Below are 23,110 nucleotides of genomic sequence, written 5' to 3' on the forward strand. Positions count from 1 at the left end.
ATGAGCGATCAGGAAATAATTTATTTAACCCCTGCATTTCTTCAGGGTCCTTCAGAGCCACGAAATACATTAAGGCCTGGTGGTACTCAAAGGCCTGGGAAAGTTGATGGCAAAGGTATATGTTTAAGCATCTGGATTCACCCGTTCTTATGGCTTGTCAAACGCTTGAAGCCTGAAAAAATGTTTTTATTTGTACTTCAGGTTCTCAGATGGTAATACAAAACCATAAGGTGTGTAGTAGTAGAACGGTCTTTTTTTTCTTTTTTCTTTTACATTTGTGAGAGTGGAAAAATTAGTGAATTCTTTAAATTTGAGGAGCTAATAGAATATTTTCATTCAAATTTGGTCAAGGTATTTTTGAGGCCTTTAACTCTTGGCTCGGTGCCTCAGTTATTTGGAGTGTCGTCCCATATACCAAAAGGTTTCAGGCTCTATTTCCAGAGGATCGTGTACGGGAGACAACCGATAAATGTTTCTCTCTCCTCTCTCTCAAATAAAAAAAATTAAAAAATACCCTTGGTGAAGATAAAAAAAAAAGTAAATAATAGACTAGAATCTCAAGAAAACATTGCATTTCCTAGTTAAATAAAAGTCTAAGAAACATTTAAGAGATGAAAAATATGATTTTATTCAGACAAAATATATTTTAAGTGCTTTAAATATTTACCAAACCTTGATGGCAATGAAGCTGCAAATATGTTAAAATCAAAAGGCACATTCTAATTTTTCTATTCTCTCTCTTTCAAATATTGTCACAATTAAACTTTAAATTGAGAATAACTTCTACTATTTTAATATAGTGATAAGAGATACAGCTTTCAGATATTGAGGACAAAAATGTAGGAGGCTAAACATAGCATTGTCTAGTGAAAAATAAAGTTGATGAGAAAGAAAGGAAGGTTGATTTCTAGAAATATCTTTAAGAATGGATCCCAATCACATTTGCAGCTTCAGAATATCCACCATTGGCTACCAATTTCTCAAGAATATTGACTGTGCCCGGCCAGTGTTAAGCACTGGCCCATGAACCAGGAGGTCATGGTTCAGTTTCTGGTCTGGGCACATGCCTGGGGTGCGGCTCTATCCCTAGTAGGGGGCTTGCCAATTGATGTTTCTTTCTTATCCATGTTTCTATCTCTCCCTCTCCCTCCTTCTCTCTAAGATAATATATATATATATATATATATATATATATATATATATATATATAATATTGACTGCTTCCTTTCTTCTTTATGATTAGTTGTGATCACGGCAAGGTGTACACACACTAGTGTGGATTCTCATAAATGTGTGCTGTGTCTACTGTCACCTGTACTTTTTAAAAAATATATATTTTATTGATTTTTTACAGAGAGGAAGGGAGAAGGAGAAGGAGAGGGGTAGAGAGTTAGAAACATTGGTGAGAGAGAAACATCAATCAGTTGCCTCCTGCACACTCCCTACTGGGGATGTGCCCACAACCAAGGTACATGCCCTTGACCAGAATCGAACCTGGATCCTTCAGTTCGCAGGCTGATGCTCTATCCACTGAGCCAAATCTGTTAGGGCTGCCGCCTGTACTTTTGAAATCCTATAGAAATATTTCTGTGTGTAGGATTTCTGCCATGGGTGTATGCCAGTCGGAAATCTGAAACTTTAAAACTGTAACTACTAGATTCCAGATTTAGATCAATTTGTATGATACAATTTTGTAAAATTTTTAGAAAACATTTGTCCCTTTGTTGCAAATGGTGTCCCAGTAAAGGTTAGTAGTGGGCCAAGCTCTACTCCTGGTGATTTTTTTTTTAATTTTAAAAATTTTTATTTAATGGTCTTAAATGTATGATATATCCTGGACTATGCAAGTGGATTATGACTTATCTTAAATTACATGTAGATTAAATTATATTTTACCACACATGTAATATATATATATATAATATATCCTTCTATCCTGCTGATTATTTTTTCTTCTTCATTTAAAGTGTTTTCAGTACCCTGGCGTCTCATTGCAGTGGGTCTTGGGATCCTCTGTTTACTTCTAATCATGACAATCATAGTGTTGGGAACAATGTGTAAGTAACTAAATACATCCTTCGAGTCTGAGTAATAGCACTAATCACCAATTTTGCAGTTATTAACAATCAATTGTTCCCTGGATATCATAAGGGAATGTTTCAGATGGCTTTTTCTTGGTGATTTTTTCCCTACACACATCGCAGTATTATTTCATTTCACTTACCTATTTCATTGACTCTGCAGCCTCATTCTTTATCATACAAGTAATATTCCTTTTGATATAAGACTTAGTAATATTCTGCGTTCCGAGTTTTGGTCATTGTGAATCTTAGATAAACATTCTTTAAGAAACAACTGTTTGAAATAAATTATGACTTTCTTTTATTGTTCTATGATCTCATTTATATGTGGAATGTAATGAACAAACTAAACTGATGAACAAAATAGAAACAGAGGCATGGATACATGGAACACACTAACAGCTGTCAGAGGGGGAAGGACGATTAGGATGGTGGATGAAAGAAGGTGAAGAGATTAGCCAAAGAACATATATGCATAACCCATAGACACAGACAACAGTGTGGCGATAGCCAGAGGGAAGGGTGGTGGTGGCTGGGTGGAGGTGGGCAAAGAGGTGGGGGGAGGGAGGTAAGGGGACATTTATAATAGTGTCAACAATAAAAATAAAGCTAAAAAGAATACAATGAAGAAATGACTTAGTAAAAATTTAGAGTGATTCTGTACATAGATGTTGGAATCTTGAGTCGATCAACTTTTATTTTTTATTCGAATTTCTTGATATCTTTAGAGAAAATCAGTAATATATTGCACTCAGATAAAGTGACATATTGGGATCTTCCTCCTCTTTTCCTGTGTTTATCCTATTTAATAATAATGGTGCTATTTCTTCATGTGTCTTAGTGCAGATTTTCATACTCAGAAGATGTGTTGCTAAAAGTTGGCTAACTGATTTTTACTTTGGTACCTATTTTTAAATAATGTGCTATCAAAATGAAACTAAACTGAATGGTAAGGTATTGCTATCATAATTTTATTCAGATCTCTTATTTTATTTATTCTAGACTTGCTAACAGTGAGAAGTTTGATGTTTTCATTTGTATCAACAACTTACTGAGGTGTTACTTTCTAAATGTCAAATTGCTAATTAAAGTAATGAAATGGGTTGATTGTCGAAGTGAGATTTTTTTCTCTATACTTTCAGCATTTAAGCATTATGAATATAGTTTTGCAGTTTATCTATTCTATTAATTTCAGTTTTTCAGTATAATCAAGAAAAACATCAACAAGATGAAATTCTACAAAACCTCAAACAAAAGTATCACATTATGCAAAATGACAACTACTTAACGAAGCAACTTTTGGCAAATAAGACTCTAGTGTCTGACATTCTCAAAAATAAAACAGTTCAGTGGGAAAAGAAACCGGTCTCACCATTAATAGAAGAGAAGACATGTCATAGAAAAATGAAAATCTCTTCAAAATCTTTGCAAAATACAGGTATGAAGGAACCCTTCAGTGAGAGACCGCATAATTTTTCATCATTTCTTCTTCAGAGGCTTCAAAGTTGACCACAGGCTTGTGATATATGCTAGTAATTTATGCCTCTTAGAAATAATATGGGTATTTGAGATTGCTTATTTTGAATATGGGCTTGAGGAGTCATGTTTGGCTTAGCAGGCCCTGTATTCCCCAAAAGTTAATGGCAGTTCACCTACGGCTTCCAGAAGGTGAAATAATGTGTTAGCTCCCCTGAAAATTCAGATTATTTTGGACCTGGGGGCAAATTAGTCACTTCTACTTTGTTGCTGAAGTAGATGCTATCAATAAAAATAGACATAGGCTGCAAGGGTCATAAAGCCTTTTATTTGGATGCTGTTGTAAAGATAATTGTAAGTGTGTGTGTGTGTGTGTGTGTGTGTGTGTGTGTGTGTGTGTGTTTGCCTGTCTTGTTTTTCCATTCTGCCTTGACTTCATATTTTTGGTCGACTGTGATCAATTATGTGCTGAAACCGGTTTGGCTCAGTGGATAGAGCGTCAGCCTGCGGACTGAAGGGTTCCAGGTTCGATTCCGGTCAAGGGCATGTGCCTTGGTTGCGGGCACATCCCCAGTGGGGAGTGTGCAGGAGGCAGCTGATCGATGTTTCTCTCTCATCGATGTTTCTAACTCTCTATCCCTCTCCCTTCCTCTCTGTAAAAAATCAATAAAATATATTAAAAAAAAGATTTGTCATAGTGTTGCTATTTGTGCAACTCTGTGTGGTAATACCCATAAAATTACAGGAGATGAAAATATGAATTTCATACAATAAATTCTCTTATCATGCATAACAATGGAGTGAATTGACCTGGTTATCAGCAATTAATACATATTTGTTTAGGATTTAGAGTTTACAAAGAGTTTTTGCATATTTAATCTCATTTAGGCATGATAATCAGTGGAAATTATTGTCTCCATTATTAAAGCATCAATAATATTTTTAAAACTTGGTATATTGTAAAATACATAAGAGATAAAGAAAAAAATTCCAAATAATGTTTATTTAGAAGACATTCCAGAAATTTCTTTGAATTTTATTATTCTTTAAGCAGCTTATTGAGGTATTACTAATATTTTAAAAACTGTATATATTTAATGTATACAATTTGATGACTTTGGATATATACATACACTTGTAAAATAATCCACAATTAGGGTAATATCTCCCAATTTTTCCTCATGTCCCTTTTTTATTTTTGTGGTAAGAACACTTGACATACAATCTCTCCTTTTACCAAGTTTTTATTTTATTTTTTTAATCCTCACTTGAGGATATTTTTCCATTGATTTTTAGGGCGAGTGGCAGAGAGAGGGAAAGACAGAGAAAAACATCGATGTGAGAAAAACACATCAATTGGTTGCCTCCTGCATGAGCCCTGACCAGGGCCCAGTCAGGGGAGGAGCCTGTAAGTAAGGTATGTGCTCTTGACCAGACCAAACCTGGGACCCTTTGGTCCTCAGGCTGACACTCTATCCACTGAGCCAAACTGGCTAGAGCTTCTTACCAAGTTTTTAAGTGCACAATGCAGTATTGTTAACTATAGGCACTATGTTGTATAGCAGATGTCTAGAATTTATTCATCTTGCATAACTGAAGCTTTATACCCATTGAGCAACTACCCATTTCTCCCTCCCACTTGCCCCTGGTAACCACCATGCTGCTTTCTGTTTCTCTGAGTTTGACTGTTGAAAATACCTCATGTAATGGCATTCATGTAGTATTTGTCCTGTGCCTGGCTTACTTCGTTTAGCATAATATCCTCAAGGTTCATCCATGTTGCTGCATATGGCAGGATTTCCTTCTGTTTAAGGCTGAATTGTACTTCAGGTATGGATAGCCCACATTTTTAAATCCATTCATCTGTTGATGGACATTTGGGATGTCTCCATATCTTTGGCTATTGTGAATAATGCTACATTGAACATGGGTGTGCCCATGTCTCTTGGCATTCCAGAATTTTGATGAACCTCATGTTATCATTATTGGTAGCTATTAAGATTTTATTTAGTTATAGAAGGTTGATAAATATATTGCTGTGCTTAACAAAATGCCAGATAACAAGAATTTTAATGTTTTACCTTATATGTTGTAGGCAAACTCAATGAAGAACTCTGGTCCTGTTGTGGAGTAAACTGTTACATTTTTACCACTGAAAATAAAAACTGGAGAGAATGTAAACAGACTTGCCAAAATAAAGGATTATCTCTTTTGAAGATAGATGATGAAGATGAACTGGTATCATGGATGATTATATTCACTTTTATTCTCTTGGACTTTGTCTCTCATTCTCACACCCAAGATATTGAGGACAGGGGGAGGATTCCAGAAAAAGGAACCTTCAGCTATTCTTTGTGTTGTGTCTGTTGAGTGAGCAAAATAGTCCAGTTAAGAGTCTCTCAGGAGACTCTGCCTACTAACAGGAACACGATCTTGTTATTTACTAAGCATTCAATCTATATTATCTATCATGATCATTATTATGTCCAAAGTGGAAACCTCTTTGAGGATGCATTTTGGGTCTTTGCAATCATCTATCTTTCAAGAAAAACACTCACAGAGAAGTATGCCTCACTTTTGATGAAGTACTTAATTGTACAGGCTGGAACCAGCGGTTATTTCTCCCAATAAGGTGACAACTAAAATCCTGGAATAACATGGTCAAGTAGTTACTACAAGGAATCCAGGAGCCAGACTGCCTGTGGTCAATTCCAGCTCTGGCACTTACTTGTTCGGTAACCTTGGTTAATGACTTAACCTCTCTTAGTTTCAGTTCCCCCACCTGTTAAATGGAGATAATGATGAGAAACATAAAACTGATAACAGTTTTACAGTTTCAACCTCATGGTGATTTTCATTGCATCTGCAGGCAACATTTACATGATCAATATTCTTAAAAAAGTTTTTTTATTGATTTCAGAGAGGAAGGGAGAAGGAGCGAGAATTAGAAACATCAATGATGAGAGAAAATCATTAATTAGCTGCCTCTTGCATACCCCACATTGGGGACTGAGCCGACAACCCAGGCATGCGTCATGACCAAGAATCAAACCGTGACCTACTGGTTCACACAATTTATAGACAAATCCAACAGATGTTTTAAATGATAATGCAGAAGATTTTATGTTGTCATAAAATATTTTCTGTATTTGATGCAGTAAAACAGTTAAATTTAAACCTATATTTACAAACACATTTAGTCATTTAATTAGACATTATGTAATATGTCACTTTGAGTTTACATTTTTGGACTAGTAAATATTTCTAAATTCTTCCCCATTTTCCTCTGCCCCTTCCAACTACTAAACTATAGCAAGGTTTTCTCTTATGAGGCTGAAAGCTGTAATGTACACCTCCCCACATATGCTTATTTTACTACTAGAGGCCCAGTGCACAAAATTTGTTCACGGGGGCAGGGGGGGGGAGGCGGCCTGCACCCGCTCGCAATCCCGGACCTCTGGCTCCTAACTGCTCACCTGCCTGCCTTCCTGATCACCCCTAACCACTCTGCCTGCCTGCCTGATGCTGCTAACTGCTCACCTGCCTGCCTGATCACCCCTAACCACTCACCTGCCTGCCTGATCACCCCTAATCACCTCTGTCTGCCTAATTGCCCCTAACTGCCTCTGCCTTGGCCCCCCAGCACTGTGGCTTGGTTTGGAAGGACATCTGGAATGGCGTCTGGAAGCTCGTTCAGCTGCCTGGTCTAATTAGCATATTACACTTTTATTTTATTTATTTATTTTTTAATTTCTTTATTGATTAATTTATTACATATGTGTCCTTATTCCCCCATTACCCCTCAAGCTCCCCATTTATGCCCTTACCCCCCTGTTGTCTGTGTCCATTGGTTAGGCTTATATGCATGCATATAAGTCCTTTGGTTGATCTCTCCCCCTAACCCCCAACGTCCCTTACCTTCCCTGAGGTTTGATGATCTGATTGATGTTTCTCTGTCTCTGGATCTGTTTTTGTTCATCAGTTTATGTTGTTCATTATATTCCACAAATGAGTGAGATCATGTGATATTTATCTTTCTCTGCCTGGCTTATTTCACTTAGCATAATGCTCTCCAGCTTCATCCATGTTGTTGCAAGTAGTAAGAACTCCTACTTTTTTACTGCAGCGTAGTATTCCATTGTGTAGATGTACCACAGTTTTTTAATCCACCTATCTGCTGATGGGCACTTAGGCTGTTTCCAAATCTTAGCTATGGTGAATTGTGCTGGTATGAACATAGAGGTGCACATATCCTTTCTGATTGGTGTTTCTAGTTTCTTGGGATATATTCCTAGAAGTGGGATCACTGGGTCAAATGGGAGCTCCATTTTTAGTTTTTTGAGGAAACTCCACACTGTTCTCCACAGTGGCTGCACCAGTCTGCATTCCCACCAGCAGTGCACGAGGGTTCCTTTTTCTCCGCATGCTCGCCAGCACTTGTTGTTTGTTGATTTGTTGATGATAGTCAGTCTGACAGGTGTGAGATGGTACCACATTGTCGTTTTGATTTGCTTCTCTCAGATGATTAATGACTTTGAGCATGTTTTTATATGTCTCTTGGCCTTTTTTATATCTTCTTTTGAAAAGTATCTATTTAGGTCAGTTGCCCATTTTTTTTGATTGGGTTGTTTATCTTCCTTTTGTTAAGTTGTATGAGTACACTTTTATTATTATAGGTATTTGTTTTGAAGATTCCTTCTTTCACTAAAAAATATGCTATAATTATTTTTCTATATCCTTAAATATCTTTATGGAGCATGCTTTTGAATCAGTTCATAAGGTATCAAATTATTTTATGTCTCCTTATTGTTAGATATTTAGATTTTAATCTCTTCCCATGTTTTAAATAATCTATGACACTTGCAGCCATGTCTCTAAAAAATATATTTTTATTGATTTCAGAGAGGAAGGGAGAGGGAGAGAGAGATTAAAACATCAATAATGAGAGAGAATCATTGATCGGCTATTTCCTGCATGTCCCCCACTGGGGATTGAGCCTGCAACCCGGGCATGTGCCCTTGACCAGAATCGAACCCAGGACCCTTCAGTTCCCAATCCGATGCTCTATCCACTAAGCCAAACTGGCCAGGGTTCTTGCAGCCATTTTTGATACAAATAATGTACTAGGAGAAAATTATGTTGGAAAATGAAAATACAAGAAATGAGGGTATAAAGAGCTTTCTAGAAAGGAGATATACAGGATGATGTGGGAAGCAGCAGAGAACTGGCCACCAACTCAGCCAGCTGCTTTTCCTATCGTCTCCATTCATCTAACTGATGAAAATTTAGTCACATATGTTGTGATTCCTTTACAGTCCTTCCTTCAGTCTCAGACTTATAAAAGTAACTACTGGATTGGATTGTCATTTAATGAAAAGAAAAGTAAATGGGAATGGATTGACAAGGGCACACCTGGAATGTAAGTCTCTGAAATGCATCCAAACTATAACATCAGTGTTGGGGTTGGAAATATTGTTTCAAAAAAGTATCTTCTCTCATTTCACACAGTTTAGCTCATTTTCAAGTAGAGGTTATTGGTAAGAATAAGCAGAATGATTAAGAAAGTGTTTTAAGAAGTATAGTTAAAAAAAGAGAAGTATCATGCAGAGTTATCTACACTAATAAAAGAGTAAGATGCGAATGGACTGTGCCTTTATGACACCCACCAGCCAATCAGGAGTGAGTATGCAAATTAACCCAACAAAGATGGTGGGTTAATTTGGATATGTAGACACCGAGCAGCCAGGGATGGGGTGGGATGCAGGAGTTCTGCACCGCCCCAGTCGCTCTGGGCCTCTGGGCAGCGTGGGAAGGTGGAAAGGCAGCTCCGGCCAGAGCAAAGGCAGTGCCAGCAGCCAGGGGAAGGAAGGCCCATTCTTGCAAGAATCTTTGTGCATCGGGCCTCTAGTTAATAATAAAATTATGATGCTAAGCACATGCTCAGAAGAATGTGTTATGAGGTACACAGAATTTTAAAAATCATAAAGTGACATGAAATGATTGGATCATCCTGATTTAGCCATAGTGATCCCTCCCATAATCACAAATGAATATTTTGAGTAGCCCCAAAAATTCATTTGAAACTTTTTTTTAGTTGACATATCTATGTTTATATATTATTTATAAAATATAAATTTAAGCTAGTATATACACACACAGACACCTTCCCCATAGTCCTATTTAGAAGTGTAGTATTTTGTAAACTATTGGGTTTACATTAAGATATAATCTGCTGTCAAACTGTTCAATGATTTAAAAAAAATCATAACTATTATATTTTTATTTCTAGGAATTATGTTTTATGTTTTCTTTTTTTAAATTAAATTCTTTATTGTTGAAAATATTACACATGTCTCCTTTTCCCCCCATTGACCTCTCCCTCCCACTCCCCCCCGCCCCCCGCCACGCACAGGCCCTCACCCTCTACTGTCTGTGTCTATTGCTTATGCTTAAAACAGTTTTCAAATCTCCTTGCTAGTTACTCATATTTTCAAGCTGTTGTTTATTTCCTTAATGATAGTAAACATCTTATTTTAGTATACTTGATATGTGATCATTCTAATATTTGAAGTTTTGTGGGTCTAATCTATTGTTTCTGCTGGTTGCTGTTCATAATGCCATTTTCTTTGTAGTGTTTAGTGATTTTTTTCTTTTTGAGTTGTTGTGGAAATTATTTGAGAACTGAGAAGATGGTGACTTCCTCAAGAAATAATCTGCTTTTGTTGGATGCCTTGGGGCATTATGAATCTGGGCCACTTCTAATTCTAAAGTTGGTCCTGCAAGTCATGTAGTTCTGGGCAGCAAACCTACACAAGATGTCTTGCAGGAAATTACCTTGATGTCATTAAGGCCTGTGAGTACCCACTCCAGGCAAACTATCTCAGAGGTCACAGAGCAGAAGGCTCACGGGCCATAGTAAGATGCTCAAATTGCATGGCTAATTAAACCGATCACGCTCTGCAAAGGGGAAGAAATGGGATAGCTTGTCACACTCGGGTAGGGTTGGGTAGGTTGTCACACTTAGGATAAAGCGCAAGTAAATGAAGGGATCACTTGAATCCTGGGTTGTACAGTCTTCATATGGCCTGACTCAAACTGCTGCAAAACCCTCTCGTGATGGTTGTGGTTTCTAGAGCCCGACTTGAGGTTTGCGTGATGGGCAGAAGGTTCTTGTGGCCTGCACACACTTTTTCTGTCTTGGGAGATGCAGGAGCATGTTAAGCCTGGCCACAGCTGTAGCTTTCCAGTGAATCTGATGAGCAGCCATGGATTTTGTTTGTTTGTTTTTTCTTGGCCAGAATAAGTGTCACCAATGGATGGTGAGCTTAAGACCTCATGAATGTTGAGTATTATGTGCATCAGTACATTTTGTGCATGGTATTTAGTATTTAGATGATTCTTTCTTCCTTTCCTATGTTCAGCACACATAAGCTCTACTTACTGTATCTATGTCTTAACATGTCTCCTGGTTACTAACGTAGTTATCCATATTTAACATATCTATGTGTTCTGCCCATGCCTCACAAGCTGTTTAGTGTCATTTATCTTATTTGTTTCTTTCCTTTTTTCCTGCAGCAGATTTATAAATAATCCAGCAAAAGCAAATTACATGAGGGATGGTTTATGATTTTGGATTCTTAAGTGGGCTTGTTCTTTTGGTCTTTTGCTTAAATCTAAGGTTTAAGACAATTCTAGGCTATTTATACTGAAGATATATCCCTTTGGCATCTCAACCCCATGTAGCTTGTCCTCTATTTAGGACAGCGGGTGGAATTCCTTATTCGGCATACTCACCCTTCTGGGTTCCCATCCTTTACCTCTTAGCCTGAGTGTGAATTTGCTTCTTGCCTGCCAGTTCATACATTTATTCAAGAAGGTTTAAATTATTTTTGTAATCAGCATCTTTTATTTTTTTTTTAATAGAAAGATTTCTGGCACTTAATCCACCACTTTTCTTAAGAAGTCCTGCTTTTACACATTTTCCAGTGGATTGTCATGTTTTAGCTAATGATTGGCTATGGGACTGGGAAGGAAAAGTAAACAAAGCAAATAAAAAGATTGATTAAACCTCATTTCTGACTATATTCCAATTCTACTTTTTTTCTCTATAGAGTATATACACGAGACCAGGTTATCTGTATCATAGAAATTCTTCTCTTTTTTAATCTCTCACTTTTACAGAAAAAATTAATGTAACAAAACATGTTTGCTACAGTATAATTCCATAGCAGTATTGCAAGGTAATTTTGCCTTCTGACCAAAAATTTCCAGAGTGGAATAAAAGGGGAGACGGTGGGTGTAATCAAGAGGCTGAGTGAGATTCTATTTGATGGATTAAGAGCCAAAGACAATGTTCCTGTGATGATTTATGATTAACATTTGTGTAATCCTCTTCTGTAGGCAACTTAAAAATGATGATTTATGTTATTGTAAGCTTCAGAAGTAAAAGTTGACTACACATGTTTTCTGTTTTACAGTAATATTTCAATAATGAGTTGGACCTTAGCGAGAGGAGAATGTGCATTTTTAACCTCAACGAGAATAACAAATATTGATTGTTCTGAAACCTACCATTGTATCTGTGAGAAGAACGTTGTCTCCCTCCTTAATGAATATACTCAGAGGAAAAGGTAAAAGGGAATTTTGCCATTTTTAGTGTGTTTCCTGTAATAATATATGATTACTTAACAACGTGATGTTTCTGACTGCAGTATTTAGTCCATTGCAGAAACAGAGATGAGCTGGAAGAGAAGAAAATGCTCTTGTGGACAATGATTTGAGAGATCAGGCATCATCTGTCTTCTTGGATAAGCGGGGAAGATTTTGCTTTTGGAGAGTAGTTACCCTTCTCTTTAATGGACCTGTGGAATTCTCTGTTTCTCTTTCCTGGAACTACACACAGAAACAATTAGAAAACTCATAAATACCTGGGTTTTTTCCTTATTTGTAGGATAAGTCATTGCAATAACCTCTGATTTTGAGAGATAACGCAATTAAGAACTAAAAACATAGTTATCTTCCCCCATCTAGATGCTTACCTCTCATCTTTAAAAATATATTTTTCTATGATTTCAAACTTACTGAGTAGTTAAAACATAGTATAAGGAACTCTCATCTAACCTTTACCCATAGTTACCATTTGTTTATATTTTACTATCTGCACTTTATTACATGTTCTCTCTCTCTCTCTCTCTCTCTCTCTCTCTCTCTCTCCTTCTCTCCCCTTGCTGATCCACTTGATAATAAATTAGTAACATTATGTCTCTTTGTCTAAATATTTTACAAAAACAGGAACTTAGTCTTGTATAACCATAGCACAATTATCAAAATCAGGAAATTTAGCATTGAAATAGTGCTATGCTTTTGTCTACGGTCTATATTTAAATTTTGTCAGCTGTTACAACAATGTTATTTATAGGTGTGTTTCCTTCATATTCAGAATCATGCAATGTATTTAGTCCTGATGTCTCCTTAGTCTCCTTTAATCTGGGACAGTTCTAAATGCTTCCATGGACTTTCTTGACCTTCACATTAAAAAAAATAATCAACCTATTGAGTTATATTTTGCATGCAACAAAATGCATCCATTTAAGTCACAAGGTCAGTGGGTTTTTGACAAATGTATACACACCTGTTAAATACCATCAAATCAAGATATATAACATTTTCACCATCTCCAAAAGTTCCTTTTTGCCCCTTTCCACCCACCTGGACCCAGGCAAGCAGTGATATGCTTTCTGTCACTATAAATTAGCTTGCCTATTCTAGAATTTCATACTTCATGTACTCATTTTTGTCTGAATTTTCTCAGCATCTTTTTGAAATTAGTTTTTCTCATATCAGTAGGTTATTCTTTTTGTTACTGTGTAGTATTCTATTGTACAGATATACCACAATTTGTCCATTCACCTATGAGCATTTGATGTGTTTCTAATTTTTTACTATTTTAATAAACCTGCCATGAACATTTATGTGCAATTAACTGTGTGGACATGCGTTTTCATTTCTTTTTATTAAATACCCAGGAGTTGGTTGCTGAGTCCTATGGCAAGTGCATGTTTAATTTTATAAGAAACATCTAGATTGTTTTCCAAGGTGGTTGCATCATTTTACCTTTGCAGTAGCAACATATGAGAGTTCAATTGTCTCGATGTAATCGCCAAAGCTTGTTATTGTCAGGCTTTTAAATTTCAGCCATAACAACGGGTGCCTAGTGGTATCTCATTGTGGTTTTTCATTTGTATTTCCCTGAAGAATAATGACATTAAGCATTTTTCATTTGTTTATTACTATTTATATATCTTTGAATATGAAGTATCTATTCAATATTTTGTCACATTCCTTTTTAAAATTGGTTTCCAGTCTTCTTATTGTAGAATTATAGGAGTTCTTTGTAGAATTTGGATACAAATTCTTTGTTAAATATATGTATTACAAATACTTTCTCCCAGTCTTCACGTTGCCTTTTCATTTTCGTAATAGTGTCTTTCAAGAGGTGAAGTTTTAAGTTTTTTAATGAAGCTTAACATGTAATTTTTTCTTTTATTGTCTTAAGAAATCTTTGCCTATATCAAAATCACAGTGATTTTTGTCATATGTTAGCTTCCGGAAGCTTTATAGCTTTAATTTATACACTTAGATTGTACACATTTCAAATTAATTTTTTTGTTTGAGAAAAGAGTAGGGGTTCACTGTTAATATATATTGATATCCAGTTGATTTTGTACTACTGTTGAAAGACTTTCCTTTCCTCTATTGAATCACTTTGGTGCCTTTGTAGAAAATTAATTGACTAACTGTGTGGGTCTACTTCTGGATTCTCTATTCTGCCTCAGTGATCTATATGTCTATTCTTATAGTAATACCATACTGTCTCAATACTGTAGCTTTACAGTATGCCTTCGAATAAGATGTGCTAATCCTCTACATTTGTTCTTTTTCAAAAGTATATTGGCAACAACAAAAAAATAAACAACCCAATTAAAAAATGGGCAGAGGTCCTGAACAGACATTTCTCCCAATAGACCTTCAAACAGTGAACAGATCCTATAGAATAAAAGCCTAATATGCTAAGTGTCTGGTCATCTGGTTGGCCGTTCAACTAATCAAAGCATAATATGCTAATGATATGCTAAGGTCCTTCCACTGCTCGCTATGATGTGTACTGACCACCAGGAGCCAGACACTCCAACCGGTAGATTAGCTTGTGGCTGGGGTCCAGTCGGTCGGGACTGAGCCTGAGTGAGATGGGCAGGACATGCCCTGGAGCCCTCCTGCAGTCCCTCCCTGGCTGGCCAACCTCCCGTGTCCCTCCCCAGCCCTGATTGTGAACCAGTGGGGTCCCTCGGCCTGGCCTGCACCCACTTGCAATCCGAGACCCCTCGGGGGATGTTGAGAGTCAGTTTCAGTCCAATCCTGCAGGCCAGGCTGAGAGACCCCACTGGTGCATGAATTCGTGCACCGGGCCTCTAGTATATGATAAGATGCTTACCTTCACTAACTATTAAGAAAATGCAAATTAAAACTACAATGAGATTCTATTAATAAGATAAGTAATAACAGTGTGGGAGAGGTTGTGGAGAAAAAGAAGCCCTCACTCACTGCTGCTGGGAATGTAAACTGGTATAGCCATTGGAGAAAGCAGTATGGATGCCTCCCCAAAATTAGAGTTACCATATGACCCAGCAACTCCTCTTATGGGTGTCTACCTGAAAAATTTGAAAACATTTATTTGCAATTATATATGCACTGCTATTTTCATTGTATCATTATTCACAATGACCAAGACAATGAAACAACAGAAGTATCATGCCCCTCTATAGATGACTGGATAAAGAGTATCTGATACCTATATACAATGAGGTACTACTCAGCCAAAAGAAAAGATGAAATATTACCATTTGCGACAACATAGATGGATCTTGAGAATATTATGCTAAACCAAATGTCAGAAAGTCAAGAACCATATACTTTCACTCATACGTGGGATATAAACTGAAAGCAATAAATGAACAAACAAGAAAAACCCCCACAAAAACTCATAGACACGGCCACAGTACAGTGGTTAACAGAGGGAACGGAGGGGGGGGAGGGTAGTGAAGGGTAGAGGGGGTTGACCGTATGATTGTGGAAGGAGATTTGACTTTGGGTAGAGGAGACACAATGCAATATACAGATGATATGTTATAGAATTGTACACCTGAAACCTGTATAATTTTATTTACCAATGTCACTCCAATAAATTCAATTAAAAAAATGGTGAAGCTTCCTTTGGGTACTTGAAAGGAATAATACCTACTACTTTTAGTCACATAACAATGATTTTAAAAAATAAAACACATGATGATTTGCAAAAAAAAAAAAAAAAAAAGTATATCGACTACTCTCTGGAATCTTTCATTTTCTAAAATTTCTTAAAAAATGCTCCATTGGGATTGCATTGAGTCTGTAGATTAATCTGGGAGAATTGATGTCCTAACAATATGGAGTATTAAAATTCATGAACATGATTATTTTTCTATTTAGTTAGGTCTTTAATGTCTCTCAACAATGTGGTGCATTCCAGGATATAGATCTTATACATATTTTTTAAATGTATATTTTTGATGCTGTTGTAAATGACATTTAATATTTTTTCAAATTATTTGTTGTTGGTCTATAGAGATAAAGCTGTTTTTCTGTAAATTGATGTTATCTTGTTAACTTATTATTTCCCGTAGTTAAAAAAAATTCTTTGTAGATTTCAAAACTAGGAGGGTCCAAATCTAAAGCTAATGGGTGGGACAATATATATATCACTTGGAGGCCTGATATTTGAAGTGGATACAATGACTACTTGGGTTTTGTGTTGTGTTGGAAGAAAAAAATTCTCCTACCCTTCTAGATTCTAAGACTAAATTGAGACGAGACAGATTAACAAGCCAAAAACCACATTTAATTATATACGAAAGGGAGATCCATAAGAAGATGAAGTCAGGCAATCAAAGCTGATAGTTATTCTGAGCTAAGTTGAAGGGCGTGGGGGTCTGGGACTTCCAAGTGGAGAAAAACAATTTATAGCTAAAAAAACACATGTTGTTGTTTTTTATGAAGCTGTGGCCAGCCGGAAAATGTACCATCTTGTACTTCCTGGAAAAACAAATGTTTGGTAAACGAATGTTTGTCATGGACAGACAATGGGACACAGAGACTTGGATCTCCAGGTCCTGTCAAGCTATCTCCACCCCCCCTCCTTCCCCTGCGCCCCCCTCCCCAAGCCCACCACAGCCAGCCTGTGTTCTTTGCAGTTATTCTAATAATAGCTCTCTTCCTGGAACAGGCCCTCTACCTATTATTTTAGTCAGTGAAGGGGAGGAGAATGAAATACTACTTCCTGAGTTTTCTATTTCTCAAAAATAATCAGCCTGAGAAAGAGACATATTTTGTGCCTTTTTTATTTTTATTTTTATTTTTATTTGCTCCCCTGCAGCATCTGTCCTTGGGGGAAGCGGGGGAGAGGGAGAGAGCCTCTTTCTTGGTATAGCAGATAGTGCCTCACAGTAGGTGAAGCATGAAGTTGTTACATAGACTTAAATATGAACGAGAGGATGACTATGGGCGTTGAGGGAACATAGGCCTCTCAGCCTGTTTGTGCTCAGAACTCTTCCTTCCTCCCCTCCCCACTGCCCCCGCCTGCCCGCCCAGCTTTGCCTTGAAGGGGAGCCAACCCCTTCAGGCTGCATTTCCCAGTGTCTTAACCAAACAAAGCCACAGGTGAAACCTAAGCGCTCTCCATGCTTGACAGGGCAGCAAAAATGAGGAAAAAGGGAAGTTCAGTGTGGGAGGATGGGAAGCCAATTCCAGGTGATGCATACCTGGGCTGGCCGCTGCTCCATGAAAAAACAAAGCTGGTCACTTGACTATAGGGAAGGTGGCTGCACAGAAACACTGTAATTGTGAACAGTGCCTGGAAGGGAGAAGTGGAGGGGAAATGTGTGTGCCGATTTCATCTCGTTTCCCATTGGTTATAGTTCATCCGAAATGAAAACATACCTGCAGGTCTGGCATGCACAGCTGCTGGTGAATCCAGCTCTCACATCCTCTGTGTGGTGCTTCTCAGGGTCTGGACTCGGTATTCAGAGCTACACAGTTCATTTGTAGTCTTCAGACAGTGGAAACACTCAGCTTCGCCTGTAAGTGACCATTGCAGGGACAACAGTGTTAAAGCAAGTGACATACGAAGCTCAGTGGAGAATCTGAGAAGGTATAGAAGATGTATTCAGTAAAAGCAGGCTCCCAAATTCAAGTGGGTTTTGTCAATAGAAAATTGGACAATGGGAGAAAGGGTAATTTCAATCCTGCTCTATTTTAATTTTCCTACCTAGAAACAGCTACATTTCTTCTATATTCTTACGTCTCTTTGGACAAAGCTTCTGTGGTTCTAGCTTCTGCGAGTGATCCTGACTCCAAGGAGCCACCTCCTTTTATCTCTAGTGTAGGAAGTAGTAGAGGCTTTCTGGTATTGTTAAACTCTGTTTTCTTGTTGATTCCTGGGTGGTTTCTTAGCATCATCTTTGTACCTTCTTCATCAATTCTCTGACTTAAATTCCTTCTGCTTTAATACTCAGAGAGATTTCTGTTTTCCTTGCTGGACTCTGACTAATACACATACATTTTCTCATTTTATGATTCCAACAATCCTATAAGCTAATACCATTAGCATAATTTTATAGATGATGAAAGCAGAGCTTAGTAAGATTATTCAATTAAATAGTTGGAGTTGGGTTTGAATCCTGGCTTCCTGACTCCATTCTGACAGTGATGTAGCTCTGATCGTTAGTTTTAGTAGAGATATCTTTATATTATCTTAATAGGCTATGAGTAATTACTACTAATAATAATCGAGAATAATGGATATTTTTCTGGATATAAAAGCAAGTATACAATGAGTGGCCAGATTATTATGATCTCTGAATGCATAATAATCTGGCCACTCAGTATATATATATATATGTGTGTGTGTGTGTGTATATACACACACATATGTGTGTGTGTGTGTGTGTGTGTATATATATATATATATATATATATATATATATATATATATATATTAGAGGCCCAGTGCATGAATTCGTGCATGGGTGGGGTCCAGCCAGCCTGGCCAGGGGGAGGGGACATGGGCAGTTGGTCGGCCTGCCTGCTGGTCAAACTCTTGGTTGAGGGGAAAATTTGCATATTAGCCTCTCATTATATAGGATAATTAGTAGGAATGGATTTAGGAAAAACAGGGTGGAGAAATCAGGATCATTCTGGATTTATTGTCACTGTAGCTACAAATTGTGTTCTTCTAATCTGGTGGTACAGTATACAGGGATTGTGGTGCACTACAGAACAAGATGGTTTAAGGTTACAAACAACACAAGACAAACAGGAAGCCCTTGTAATTTGTGGCTTCAAAATAAGAGGGTCTTAAATCTCTCGGGCAGCCAAATTGCAGCTTCTCAGCTGACTTTTTTCCTTACAGCTCTGCTTCTGTGTATTCTGGCCTGTTCTTTTAATATTTTTCCAGTCACAGTATGAGAGCTTCTTCAAGATGATAATCTTTTGTCTTAACACCTTAAACTTTTGCTCCCTGCAATTTAAACAATTTCTCCCTTTGTCATTGGCACAGAAGCATCCCCCAAGCTTACAGAAGACCACAAATGGTGAGGAATTCCAACATAAACTTCACCAAAAGAAGGGTTTTCAAAGGAATTCTCATAAAAAGGAAGAATATTTACTCAAATATGACTTTTATTGACAACTAATTCCGCTATTGTAGGGATGTAGAAATTGTAGTGATTTTTTTTCTTGAAACAATAATGGTTCTCCTTTCCTCATATCTTATCTCAATATATTTCTTTAATTTCCAATAATGATGGAGGGGGATATTTACGCAGAAGTGAAATCTCATGACAAAAGGAAGAAAATACAATCCAGAACTTCTGACAGGAAATATGATTTTATTAAGCATCTTTTTTCACAAAATCCTAAAATCATAGGTTTGAACAGGATCTTTACAGGTTTAACAAGCCAATCTATATATATATAAAAGCTAAGCGACCGTCTGACCATCTGACCGTCCAACCAGTAGCTATGATGCATAATGACCACCAGGGGGAAGACTCTCTGACTGGCAGCTATGATGCACACTGACCACCAGGGGGCAGATGCTCAACACAGGAGCTGCCATGCTGCGGTGACTTGGCAGCGGTGGTTCTTGGGTGATGTACCCCAGAACCAGAGAGGAGGGAGCCTGATTCTGGGGTGCATCACCCAAGAATTGCCCTCTCACAATCCAGGACCCCTCGGGGGATGTCGGAGAGCTGGTTTTGGCCTGATCCCCGCAGTTCAGGCTGAGGGACCCCACATGTTAGAGGGACTGCTCATTCCACAGACGCCCTTCAAGCCGTGGTGCCCCAGGTGCGGCCAGCCAGGTAGGGACCGTGGCAGGTTGGGCCAGGGAGTGTCTGGTCTGTCTAGCCCAGTTCCGCCCTGCCAGTCACCTTCTAATTAATTTCCTTTTATTGTGCACAAATCCGTGCACTGGGGCACTAGTTAATTTATAAACTTCTCTCTATAACTTCCCTGCCAAGTCGTTATCTATTGAGTTTGAACACCTTCAGGGAAATAGAACTCATTTTTTTTCTTGAAGGTAGTCAATTACAGACTTTCACTGCTTCTAGAATATTTTTCTTTATTCCAAATCAAAGTATTTATTCTTGCATCTGATATTCACAAACACTACTTGTAAGTCTTTTTACTGGTAAAAAAAATAAAAAATAAATAAATAAAAAAGAAGAAGAAGAAGCAATTCTCATAATGTGCCTCATGACTTCTGAGGCTGAGTCCAACATCCAGAGCAACAGGTCATCATCTCTTCCTGGGCCTGTGAACTAATTATATTAGAGAAAATACAAGAAAGATCATCTTGCTTTATTTGACATAGAGTTAACGTATACTAGTATTTGCTACTTACAAGCATTTAATTATTTAGAAAGGTTGATTCTAATGCCAGGGAATTATGTGTATGTCTTACGCAGTAATGTGTGGCTCCTTATCACCATTCTCCCAGTAGTTCTCTTCTGACCATCCTTCACAGTAATCCAAGAGGATACTGATTGCCGGGCTTATTTCCTGCATCTTCAGATGGCCGTCCCAGTGGAAGCACTGACAGAAAATATCCTGGCTTTTATGGCTTTGGAGATCTTCTACAAACGCTTTGCAAATAAAAATCTGAATTGTCATTATTTTTGCTCTTGTAGTTATAGCAGTCGTAAGCTAACACCAAAGAAAATAAAAACACATGCTGTCATTTGTTGTGAGTGGCATTGGGAAGGGGGGCCTAGGACAAACATGAATCATATCTTTCTACTTGAATGATTTATTAAATGTTAAAATTCTGTACATTAGCCATTTATTCTTAGATATTGTAGGAAGTCATTATTTCCTGATAGATATTTACATATATAAAATTAATGATAATCAAGGGTAGACATGCCCATTAAGTAAGCCTGAGGCAGAGACTGCAACACATGCATGGTAGGTTTCCATCAAAAGATTTTCTTAAACTCATCTTTTTCAGTGTTTTCATTGAGCAGTGTTCACATCACACTGCAGTCATCTCCAATAATTTCATGCTTCTGTATTTTTTTGACCTATATAACTAATATTAGTTTTATTGGAACACTGCTGCAATAATATATATATTTTTAAATTTGTTTCAGAGAGAAGGGAGAGGGAGAGAGAGAGGGAAAAATGAATGATGACAGAGAATCATTGATCAGCTGCCTCCTGCATGCCCCTCTCTGAGACTTGAGCCCACAACCAGGGCATATGGCCTGACCAGGAATCAAACCTTGACCTGGTCCATAGGTTGATACTCAATTACTGAGCCATGTTGGCCAGCCTGTTACAATAATACTTTTAATTTATACATGGATTTCTTTATTTGGTTTAGCATCTCAATCTGCTCTTCTTTAAAAACACAATGGTTGTTGCAGGTTAACCATGTTCCATGTGCTACACTAGGTGGCAATGATACTTAAAAGATACTGTGTTTTGGTTGTTGTTGTGTATTGCAACGCTTTCTTCCACTAAACTAAAAAAAAAAAATTCTCAAGAATGGAAATTATGATCAAATACCTATCTTAGTGCATTTGAGATCTCAAAGGAGGCCAGTCGGAGAGGGAATTACAGATACTGGGGAGAATGACGGAAAATGAACATGGAGACATGATCAGAGGTCAGATAATGAGATAGTTTTGGTTGTTTAAGTTCAAAAGGAAGCCATTAAAAGCTTTTCATGGATGAGAAAAAGAATCAGGGATCTTGGGAATTTAGGTGATTTCATGTTTTGTTTTGTTTTTTAAAAAATATATTTTATTGATTTTTTTTTTTTTACAGAGAGGAAGGGAGAGGGATAAAGAGTTAGAAACATCTATCAGCTGCCTCCTGCACACCTCCTACTGGGGATGTGCCCGCAACTAAGGTACATGCCCTTGACCGGAATCGAACCCAGGACCCTTCAGTCCGCAGGCCGATGCTCTATCCACTGAGCCAAACTGCTCAGGGCTGATTTCATATTTTGAACAGGAAAAAAATTAAGTTGTTATCAGCCAATAAGGAAGCATTTAAGACAAAGTACATGGAAGTCAGCTTGAAGGGGCTTTTTGGGGGCAAGTTGTGATACTCTGAGCATTATTAATAATAATAAATTAATTAAAACTAAGGAACATTTTACATGGCATGTTCATAATTATACTTAGAAAAGTTTGCAGACATAGGTAGTTGTAATCTGAAAGCAGAAATATAATAGATTATATTTTTAAATGTTTTATAATAAGTTAATCATTTTAAGTGTGTTGATATATCTAAATGAATTTTTCCTGTTTGAAAATATCTGTGTGTTTATAAAGCACAGAGAAGTATTTGTTAGCTGTATAAGTAAAGAAAGGAAAATATTGGGAACTGTAAGCCAAATAGTTCAGAAAAAGCAGAACCAAAAGCAGGATGATCATATACAATAAGAAAGTAGAAAGGGAAAAAGTGTACAATATTATTGTGTTTTAAAATGATGATTTAGCTAGCTATCTTAAAAAGGGAACTAAATGCAAAACTTTGATTCCTCTTTACTAGGACATAGAATTTATAAGTGTCCCTAAATTTAAATAATGCAACAATGCATATGTAATTCATAATAGTACTAACACATTATATCAATATATAGGATAATGCATAATGAAAGGTTGGCTAAGTGAGATTTAAAACGTATCACTGGTAATGAAGATTTTAGGTTATAAAAATCCAAAACCTATGTGAAAGGTGAGAATTTAAAATCTTCTGTTTATTTAAAAAATATTTTTATTGATTTCAGAGAGGAAGAGAGAGGGAGAGAGAGATATAAACATCAATCATGAGAGAGACTCATTGATTGGCTGCCTCCTGCACACCCCACACGGGGATCCAGCCCAAAACCGGGCATATGCCCTGACAGAGAATTGAAGTATGACCTCCTGGTTCATAGGTCAATGCTC

At 37.3% G+C, this 23,110-nt stretch overlaps 1 protein-coding gene across 1 annotated transcript; it reads left to right on the forward strand.

The window, feature by feature from the left end:
• Positions 1-12,191, forward strand: LOC308244305 (killer cell lectin-like receptor 2; the record flags this gene model as incomplete). Its single annotated transcript, XM_080660245.1, has 6 exons — positions 1-115; positions 1,968-2,057; positions 3,277-3,519; positions 5,653-5,795; positions 8,873-8,976; positions 12,035-12,191. The coding sequence occupies 6 exons, from the start codon at positions 1-3 to the stop codon at positions 12,189-12,191; spliced, it is 852 nt and encodes a 283-aa protein (XP_080516371.1).
• Positions 12,192-23,110: the final 10,919 nt, after the last annotated feature.

Source organism: Plecotus auritus (genome assembly GCF_963455305.1).
Source record: "Plecotus auritus genome assembly, chromosome: 3".
Lineage (NCBI taxonomy): Eukaryota > Metazoa > Chordata > Mammalia > Chiroptera > Vespertilionidae > Plecotus > Plecotus auritus.